At 36.4% G+C, this 10,961-nt stretch overlaps 1 protein-coding gene across 2 annotated transcripts; it reads right to left on the reverse strand.

Moving 5' to 3' along the window:
* Positions 1–1,930: 1,930 nt before the first annotated feature.
* Positions 1,931–8,720, reverse strand: LOC108372291 (nodal modulator 1). 2 transcript variants are annotated; one of them, XM_017627940.1, is made up of 7 exons: positions 8,499–8,720; positions 7,861–8,416; positions 7,537–7,788; positions 6,661–7,294; positions 4,919–5,097; positions 3,882–4,843; positions 1,931–3,097 (listed from the first exon to the last, which is right to left on the reverse strand). In XM_017627940.1, the coding sequence occupies exons 1-7, from the start codon at positions 8,642–8,644 to the stop codon at positions 2,212–2,214; spliced, it is 3,615 nt and encodes a 1,204-aa protein (XP_017483429.1). In that variant the 5' UTR covers positions 8,645–8,720; the 3' UTR covers positions 1,931–2,211. The 2 variants fall into 2 exon arrangements, with proteins under 2 accessions (XP_017483429.1, XP_017483430.1); XM_017627941.1 differs by having other exon boundaries at positions 4,919–5,094; positions 8,499–8,719.
* Between the last annotated feature and the right edge of the window lie 2,241 nt (positions 8,721–10,961).

Here is a 10,961-nt window from a genome sequence, read left to right on the forward strand (position 1 = left end):
CTCTTGTTCAAGGTGTTAAGCATTTTCTTCCATACAAAGTGTGTTTGTCTATTTTTTTTATGGAAGAAAAAGCGAAGCACCCTCGGCAAAAAAAAAAATCAAAAATTAACGCGATTTTTCAGAAACTTTAAACTTGCAGCTTGTTATAACAAAAATTATTGGGCTACAAAAATATTTAAATATTGATGAAAATATATTGAATTATTATAAATTTTGTAAAGTTTGTATTGTGACCACAAATTCCACAGGCAAACACCGATGGCCTACCAACAGTCATTTTGACGAGCAATATGATTGCAATTTTTTTTTTTGTGTTGGCACTTTGATGTCTTGATATAAGCATTTGCCGCATGACGCCACCAGACAACATTCTCTCAATTTCGGTCTTTAAAAATATTTAAATTGGAGTAACTTAAATATAAAAAAAAAAACATTTAAAACTTAAAAAAAAAACTTGCTGAATAATTTCCTAAAACGTAATCATAAATAATCCAGTAGGGAATAGATTCCTATTTTGATTTAATATCAAAATTTCATCGATGTTACCACCAGCACGTTTTCTTTTAAATGAAAATATGGCTGTCAAACTATCAAATTGCCTGCAATAGATGTCAAGCAATAAGCGCTAACATATATTGCAGCCCATGCGAAATAGGCGGTCTCCACTCGAAATATATTTTGTGACATGGTTATCGCGACATCAGTGTTTTCCTTTGGGACAGGGCCCTAGTGTTAAGGATTATTATTAAAATGTTAGTTTATTTATTTGTCCTTGTTTTTATTCTTAAGTTTGCGGATGTATGTATGGACATTGCTTATTTTATTTGGTTGTCCTGTAATTTTATATACTGTATTTTTTTTTTCTCTTTCTCTGTATTTAAATTAGAAATTCGTTGTATTGTAAAAGATTATATCTTATTGTACTTATGCTTATACATTTAATAAATGAAATGAAATACTGTCCGAAAATCGGTTTAACATATGTAGTTTTTGTTATAGAATACATGTATGTATGTTATATTTTTATAAAAAATAAACGAATATTAAATAAACGAAAGGGAAACTGTCAATACTAACGATGAAAACGGGGCGCTACTCAAGTGGCCGACACTGTATATCCAAGTTATGTAACCTGTTACGATGTGGTTTAACTTCCTTGACATGTCGGGCTAGTTGTTGTTGTTGTTGTTGTTGTAGCGGCTACAACAACCCCGCCCAGATCGGTTGGTATCTCAGTCGTTGTCGTCAAGTTCCACTAACGGCAACCCTAGGAAGCGTGCAGCTTCTGTGGGATCTGTCCACAGGGACAAGGCCGTTAGGGTTGTCGGGTTTTCCGGGCATGCGCAGAGATGGTTCGAGTCATGTGGGGTCTCTCCGCATGCCGGACATTCGTTCGGCACATCCTCATTCAGCCTACTCAAGTAGGAGTTTAACCTGCTGCAGTCGGGCTAGTATTTTTGCATCGTTTGTCTAGCGGTCAAATGTTCATGGATTATTGTATGAATGGTAGGAGCGTGAATGCCTAGGTCGCCCTAGTTTCACTATATGCCACATGACGATCTTCTATTATCGCCCTGCGCATAGCGTCGATGTTTTCTGATGTACAAAGCGTTATTGGACGATCTTCTCAATGTTCATCGGCGAACGAAATACGACCACGCTATAATGCATTATACCGATCATAAACAGTAGCCCTTGATAGCATTTCATCACCAAAAGTCAAAACAAGTACATCGATGCACTGTTGTTTGGTTAAGTTATAAACAAACAACAAACAAAAACTATCTATTGAAATATTAATTTTTTCGATAAAAAATTTAAAATTTTCGATGCGAACATCAGATGTACTTAAATGACTAAATGTCTTGCAAAATCTAAAGCCTTGTTTAGTGCCGTTTTATAATCAAAATACACACAGCTATGTTTTATGTTTTTAATAGTTTAAATAAAACTATTTATTACTTTAACATTGACTTACTTAAAATACTTATTTTCTTTTCACTACCCCATACCACATTTAACTCATCCCAGTTAAGATCTAAGGTTTATGCAAGTTACGCATTGCGCGGTTTCTTTATTTATTACTCACCCTCCTCCTTCACTACTGTGACTTTACGAGCTGTTTTGAAACAAACATGATGTCACGCACAGAGCGATTATTTTTGTATAATGCATCAACGATTTTTTAGTTTTATAGATTTTGACTAAGGCCTAAATTTTTTTGGATTTTTTCTTTGTGACTGCATTTATTTGTTCGGCCATTTTTTCAATTTTCTTTTGATTGATTGGTTCAGCATTGCGTGGTTCCTTTTTATTACTATTCTGTTTCTGCGTCTGTGCAATGTCATTTAATTTACTCCAGGCAAAATTAATGAAATCCATAGCAATGTCTTGCTTGAAGAATGCGATCGATACTAAAGCCACTAAAATCAGAGCTGAAATAGAGTTCTGGTTCAGATCCGCTTCTGCTGCACGTACTTCGGGTTTAAAGTCCAGTTCAACAAAAACCGAGCTGGTATCCGCCACAAACGTCTCCGATGGTAGTAGGTAAGTAAAGGTATTGTCGGAAAGTGTCGACTTCAGTTCAACTACATAACTTTTTCCATCCAGCGGTATACGTGGGAAGAAAACCATAACCCCAGGATTGTAGTTAGACTTTGGATTTAGAGGAGTTTCGACCCGTTGTGAGTGGAGTGGTGAATCGGAAGTGCCCTTACGGTACATAACTATACGTAAGGTTTTGTAGTGATCATTCAGCGTCGCGGTAACACGTGCTACTACATCGACAAACGAAATAGGACTAATGGCGATAAGATTTACACCGCGCACATCGCTTTGTTCGATATGAACGGTTCGGGAGTCCGGAATTGATCTTGCAACATTTGAACCGGGCATTCCAATATCTTTGGGCTTTATAAGATACGTGCAACCAGGCTGTAGTCCTCGCAAGCGATACTGGCCGTTATTTTCGCTCGTGGCTTCTTCTTGATGATGCTGGCAACTTTCGTCGGTGAAAGCTTCGATGTTTATTTGGCCAAACGGTTCGCCATTTAATGAGTTTACGGATCCAAAAACGGAGTAAGCAACACGTTTTCCACTAAAATAAAATAATGTAAAAATTTAAGCTTGAAAGAAATATAAACTTAACAGTTGCGGTCAAGAAATTGTACTTCTGTTATAAAATTGGATTGTTCACACTCAGGGCCGTTAAGAGAAAAACCGGGCCCGAGTGTTGTATGTGGAGTATACCCCTCCGGAGAGGGGGTATATTTTTAAGTTATTTGATTGATCCGTTAGTTTCGAACATATGGAATAGAAACATGAATTAAAAATGGCCTTGTTTTTATTGAGATTATCTAATGTTTCTGAAACCGTTTTCTCCATTCGAACTTAGCGCCAGGGGGTAGCTCATATGGGCAAATCTAAAAAACACGTAGCCTTTGTGTTATTTAGTTTTATTTTCACTGTTGGAAACTATATCAAGCTGGTTGCTTTTGGATATAATTCATTGACATATACTTGAAGCCTCAAAAAAAAAATTTGGATCAATTTGCTGCATAACTTTTTGTTGTGTTTATGCAGTATATGAGGTCTGCTGTATAGTTTTTTAATCTGCGAATAAATATATTACCATCATAAAGCCTAATATATTTATGTTGTGGATGTTCACACCTCTGCATGGCTACTGGGTTATGTAGTTATATTCTATATTCAGTTTACAATAATACAGTTTTGTAACGGGATTATTACAAGAGTTTCCTAATAAAAGGTATTTGTTAGAACGAAGAATCAATTATTCAAATTTCTTGTTAACATTTATACGAAAAAGTATCCACAACTTCTATTATTTTGACCGCAGCTGTATCAAATGACATACTTACATTAACTCCACCTCAACAGTTTCCCCATCTTTAATATCTATGATTTTGGAGTTGGGCTCAAACTTGTATTCCTTCATCATTGGACGTAAAAAATATTGTGATGGTGAAAGTGAATGGAAATTTAAAGGTTCTTCGCTAGTGATCATGTTTTTGCGATAGCTTTCAGCGCCGCTTAGTGAGAGCAAAACACCTTTCAAGATTTTTCCCTTTTCATCTTTGACCTTTACAACTATTTCACATAATTTATGAGCATTGAAAACTGCCGTCTGTCGATTGTACTCAGAAAAAATATATGACTCCTTCTCAGCTTTTATTTCATACACTAGATTCTCATCGATAGGACCAAATTTAAATTCACCAGAAGTATTTGTGTAAATAATTTGTGTACCCAATTCTGGATGTTTAGGATAGCTTAGTGTAATCATAACATCTTTTATTGCTGGCACTACTTTTCCTTTTAAAATCAATCCACGTGTAGCAATAAAATTGAACGCGATATCTACACAGTCGTTACCACCCTTTAACTCTTTCGATTGTGGTGAGAAAAGTAAAATATCACTTTGAGGTGTAATTCGCAAAATTTCGTCCGGTTGCAAATGGGTATCATATCGGAAGGCATATTTTCCATCTACTTTATGTACTTCAGCAGTTGGAGTGATTAATTGCTTACCCAAAGACTTGGAGTCCGCAATTAAACGTAGGGAATCATTGGACGGGTCGGAAGAGAGTACACGCACACCGATTTTATGTGCAATCGCATTAATTATAATCGGATTACCATCTGTTGTGCTAAAAGTTTTAGGTAAGCTATCATCATAAATGTGACAGCTTTCTAGTTTAATTTTGTATGTACCAAATGAAGGCACACAGAAGGTGTTTACACCGGCGAGCAATTTTATGGTTTCCGCTGGTAGCTGACGTTGCTGGACATCTCCTGTTACGCCGATATAAGCGTATTTCATCTGCGATACAAAACAAAAAAAAAACAAAGAATTTGAAATTGTGAAACAACAGATTTTTTCAACTGCAGAACTTACAATTGCGCGATGGCTTGAAATTATAGAAACTTCATAGCCTCGGTGGACGAAAGGTGTTGCAACTTCGTTAGCACTAAGAATATTAATGAAAACCGTAGTTGAATCAAAACATAAGTTTGATTGCGGTATCGTTATCTCATATGGGCCGGGAAGCAGATCCTTAATTGAGTATTTTCCTTCTAGACATATGATATATGGTATATATTTGTATTAACAAAAACAGCATGGTTGTTGTTGTAACGGCTTTCCTAACTCTGCATAGATAGGTTAAGGCATCAATCGTTGTCGTCTAGCTCAACTAACGGTATTCAACAAATTTGACCCGGCCGGACCCAAGGATATCTGAGCGGGTCAAGAAGAGAGTTGACTAGTGTCCTGCACGGTTTCCTAACTAGCTGCAGCCTGTTGCCAACATTCGTTATCGCTAATTTTGACCGCCAAAAATCTCCAAAAGAATAGCAGGCACGCCTAACAACATGCAACATCTATTATGTACATACTCCTCATACTGCCAAATTTGGCTAATTACACATTGCACTCTTACTTGCGTACTTTTAGGCCAAACTGCTTTTTATTTATAGAATTTCGACGACAAAAATTTTGCTTGGCGATTATCAGAAATTCAAGGGTGGACATTGTTAGTATTGGGCGTCGATTCTCTTTATTATTAGTTTAACCTGCCTTTGTAATGCGGAGGGGGTTGGATTTTAAATATGGCGATTCCAAACCGAAAGTCCACGAAGATAGCAACGGTCTACTGTTGAAAAACGTTTAGGGCCTGTCTGCACACTGTCGGCCTAGACGGTTTTTTGACAATACATCTGCATGACGAAAGCTTATTTGCTTATCGTGTAAATAAATTTCAGAGCACATCAGAAGGCAACCACTGGCGACATTTCTGGTATAATATAGTTTATGGCCAATCGATTTGTTTGTTGCCACCATTTGGTCTTGCAGCCGACAAGCGATTCGAGAAATTTTCGCAGTTATTGCCTTTGTCTATACCTACCGTTATGTGTATTGGAGGAGACCAAGCTATCGAAAGTGGCCAGCTGATTTTTTCGATATTAACCATACATGTACCGTCGACGGCGATACCTTGACAACGCTTAACTTGGTCTGTAGAGTCGTTGTTGTTGTTGTTGTTATTGTTGTAACAGCATATCGTCGTTTAAAGTACAAAACCGCGTATCAACAATATGCAAAATAGTGTATAAAGATAATGCAAAACCACGTATGTGAGGTTGCATAAATTATTTTCTAGAGAGTAGAAACCGCATTTCTGGCTAATATATTTCAAGACGAATGGATAAGGATTGAGCCAAGAGCTTGTGTGAGCAAATCAAATTTTTGGCAGCAAATATCAGTTACGCGGTTTTGCAAAATGATGATACGCGGCTTGTACTTTAAACGACGGTATGTATAAATTCCCTAAAGATTTTTGGGGAATGTTGCTGTAGTAACAGTCCTTGGCCAGATATAAATCTGGGTATTTCCGGTTACGTAGACCCTACTGTTGTGGGAACCTGTTTACGAGACTTCTTATTGGGTATGCTAGGTACCCCTTTAGTATTCCAAAGTGCGGCACTAGGGACAAAAAACTTGAAGTTGGGCTCGCCGGTCTATGCAGAGTTAGAAAGCTAAAACGAAAGCCTTTGGACGGGCAAAACCAATCGGAACATTCCGGTATGTAGAACCGGCTATTTTGGAATGGAAGCGGACAACTCAAAATGTATGCTTACCATTCGCTTTAACTTCCTGCTGCTGTCCTGTTGGCTGTCCTACAGCGTCTAATGAACGTAATGTTACCAAAACTTCATTGCAAACCTCAGGCGCATCGTGAAGACATTTAACTTCTCCGGACAATGTTGCGCGTAATTGTGAGAATATGATACCTCTTAAGGGTTGCGATTTAATTTCTATTTGTTGCTGCACCGGGAAAAATTGTATACCGCTGGCTTTATCTTCGTCGGTTGTCAGTACTTCAATATTGAATTTTCCACTCGGCAAAAATGTGCACCAGTCGCCAGTTTCAGGCTTACTTGATACGGTGGTATGAAAAGTGGATGCGTGTTTTGTAATTCCTATCACGAACGATTTCTGTGACACAACTTTTCCACAAACTTCGTAAGCGTTGGGTACTATATCATCAATATTTAATGAAGTTATTTCTAAATTGACTTCTTTTTCATTAAATTCATATTTTGGATATTCTACGAGAAGTTTATAACTTCCAGATCTCATATTTTCCAGGGTGTACGAGCCATCAGCATTTGTTTCAGCTACATGTTCCCCATTCAATTTGATTTTAGCTCCTTCAATCGGAACGCCATCAGATGACGAAAGTACCTTGCCAGCTATACTAAATCCAGTAATCTACCAACAATTTTTAAAATTCATTCAGGGCTATCATTGAATCCATCGTAGTCCGATTTTTCGTGAAATCTACGAAAATGCTATCACTGAGTCCAAATAGCTACGAACGTAGAATATACTTTGAATGCATACATTCGTAGCAATTCGGATTCAGTGACAGCTTTTTCGTAGATTTTACGAAAATTGTACTACGACGGATTCAGCGATTGCCCAGATTAATAATATTTACGTTGTATACTTACTCTAAAAGCATCCTTTAATGTGAGTGTATCTTTTTTGACATCCAATTCCAGATATTTGGGTGCAATATGTAACTTATTTCCGCGATTTTCAACATGTGGCTGAACCAAATATTTTCCGGGTGGAACACCTTTAAAAACGTAATCTCCCTTTTTATCGACTAGGGTGTGACAAGCTGAAACTGGTTCATAATCATCGTACTTAACGGACAACGTTATAAGAATAGCGTTTGAGCATAACAGTGGAAGATTTTGCTTTGAATTCGCAAAGAAAAATTTCAATTATTAAATCTGATGGAAATGGTGGCATAGTAATAAAAAACATACCCCTTTTTTGTTAAATATTGCTACACCAATTCCTGATATTATCTCATTATTTGTGTCTAAATGCCCCTGTACATTAAAACCTCCAACGACCAAAGAATTTTCTGGGAGTTCCGTGTTACCACTTTCCACCAAGACGTTATGTTCAGATTTCGAAAAATGCCATTCCGGATGTGTTGCACGCAATTTGTATTTTCCCGGTATTATGGGAGTAAAGGAAAATATGCCACTAATATCGGTAGTGGTACGACGTTCTTCGCTACCATCTTCCGAATTCAGCACAACATTTACGCCACGAACACCATTGCCACCATGGCCTGCAAGTTTTACTTTACCAGTAATACCAAAACCCTTAAATGCGAAATTTACATCTTTTCCTTGACTACACAAGTCCGTTTCGCCATCGAAATTAAGTTCTACTTGTTCCGGTTCGAAGCTCCATCCCGGAGGAGGTGACACCTTCAATAAATATTCGCCTTTATCATAAATGGGCAGAAAATAGTAACCATTGGATGGTGAACAGTCAGTTTTATCTTTCAAGGAGCCTTGCTTGGTTAATCTAATAATATAGGTTAGAAGTTAAAATTTAATCAGCAAAAGTGACAAATCATGTGTACGACACGATAGATTTCTTTACTTACAACTTTACTTCTACTTTAGAAAAATCAATCTCTGCATGACTCTTGATAAAGCCTCCACAGCCTTGCACTTCATTCGCAGTTGAATATGAGGTAAAACAAATTAAATTAACAAATAAAATTGGAAAATATACACGAGATGGCCCCATTGCTCAATTTTAGAACTGTTGAAAAAAAATCGATGCATCGAAAAGATCGATGTTTTGCTTCGATGCATCGAAAATTTTCCACCCGATGTATAAATAGTCGATGTTTTTTGTAAACTGCAACCTCTAGTACATCAAACCGCCAAATATCGCATTGTCTGCAATTCAAAGAAAACAAAATAAAGGTTTTTTTCGGGCGAAAGTCAGGATAAGGCATATTAAAAGCTCAAAATATTGAGCCGTGCTCCCAATTCCACTTACTTTTGCGATTTGCGTTTTTGTAAAAATCGTACGTTTTTATTTTTGGGTGCTCCTGAATTCGCACCTTTTTGTTATCGATAAGTTCCATTTTCCACATCGTTTCCAGCATTCTTGAAAGCTATCCCTTGAAGGTATGCAACAATTATCGCACATGTATCGTCCGCATCAAATCGTAATACGATGTTTTCACATTTCCACATTACGTGATTTGAAACCGCTAAAATTTTCCGATTCGCGAATATTGGAGCACGTAATTTTGCGATTTGAATATTTGTATGAAATTTTGTATATTTATTGATTCCTGCAAAATTGGGCCATGTAAAATTTAAATTAACACATCTAATGAAATTAATAAATTACTTAAAATAAATTTATTAACATCGTTTTCCTTTAACNCATTTCCACATTTCGTGATTTGAAACCGCTAAAATCAGGCTGGTTCTGCAATTCACTTCCGAGTGAATTTCAACAAAATGCGCTTTGAATTCAAATTGGCAGGGGTTGAAATTCACTCGGAAGTGAATTGCAGAACCTGCCTTAATGTTCCGATTTGCGAATATTGGAGCACGTAATTTTGCAATTTGAATATTTGTATGAAATTTTGCATATTTATTAATTCCTGCAAAATTGGGCCATGTAAAATTTAAATTAACACATCTAATGAAATTAATAAATTACTTAAAATAAATTTATTAACATCGTTTTACTTTAATATGAAATACTCAGCCCTAGTTTACTAAAATCTCAAAAATGTATATTCATTAAAAAGAACATACCTAAAAAGTAAGACCGAAATGGTATTTTAGCAATTGTTGCATAAATCACATAACACCGACAAATTAAACAATGGGATTCAGTTTCATTTGGTAATTTTCCAAATCAAACCCCGTCCCGGCCTACATTTTGATTTAAGTTTTTTAATTGTTGTTTCTAAACACATTTTTGACGTTGTTTTGAAATTTGGCGACATAAAATAATGTAATTAATATTTTATAGAATATGGAAATAATACACTGTGCGCCGTAAATTCCGTCAGCGTAAACCTCTAGTACATACCCGCTATTACATAATTGTCGCCAACTGTCTTTAGCTATGAGGTGCCATATTGAGGATAAAAAAGTGCCAGAATGTGCCAAATAGAAAAATAAAAGTGCCAAAAAAGGCGTCATCCTTTTTAGTCCTTCCTATTTAGCAATAAAATAAAACTACATTTCTAAAACAAAAGTGCAATGCCAAAATAAGATAAAGCAGTTGAATAATCTTTGGAAATTTAAAAATTTTAGTTTACTTTAGATTTTACAAAAATGTATTGAAATATTACTATTTTTGAAAAGTGCCAAATTGTAAAATAAACTGCCATTTGTTGTAAAAAAGGGCCAAAAATGGCACGGTTTGAGCCAAGTTGGCAGCCCTGCTCGCCACCTGTCAATCGACTTGCAACGTTATAGCGCCTCTAAACAATGCTACAATACAAATATATGTATGTACATATATTTAAGTAATTAGTGGCTCGGCAGCAGTCGCACACAATGCGCGAATAGGTTTTCTTTCCGACGTCTAGTCATAGTTAAAGAGACGGTGGCATATGCATTAAACACTAATGATTTTTACTTGGTGCTTTCCATACATGTACATATATATGTATGTATTTTCATGCAGGCGTCTGCCATTTGTTTCTATTTCTGTCCTGCAAAAAATTGTGCGACTAAAGGGCTGATTATCCGTACTTCGCACAACTTCGCATAAACTTTAAACTGTAATTTCGTATATACTTTGTAAGTATTTTGCATGTATTCCATTACCCATAAATTAGCAGAACTTTAAAAACTTAGCGATCTGTTGAGTTTAGATTTCGCTTCACATTTTCCTAAGTTAAATTTTTATTGCACTGGTACAAATGGTTGTGCCAAGTTGTGCGAAGTACGCCTAATCAGGCCTTAATATCTTACGAGAGTAGTCCCGGATTAGTCTTCATGGGTTACGGTTGAGTACTACTTAGTTGCAACTCATCTCATACGAGTATTATTTGAGATTAATTAGACCAAATTAGTGTTGAAAA

Source organism: Rhagoletis zephyria, unplaced genomic scaffold (genome assembly GCF_001687245.7).
Source record: "Rhagoletis zephyria isolate East Lansing unplaced genomic scaffold, Rhagoletis_zephyria_1.1 Rzeph_scaffold_05605, whole genome shotgun sequence".
Classification (NCBI taxonomy): Eukaryota; Metazoa; Arthropoda; class Insecta; order Diptera; family Tephritidae; genus Rhagoletis; species Rhagoletis zephyria.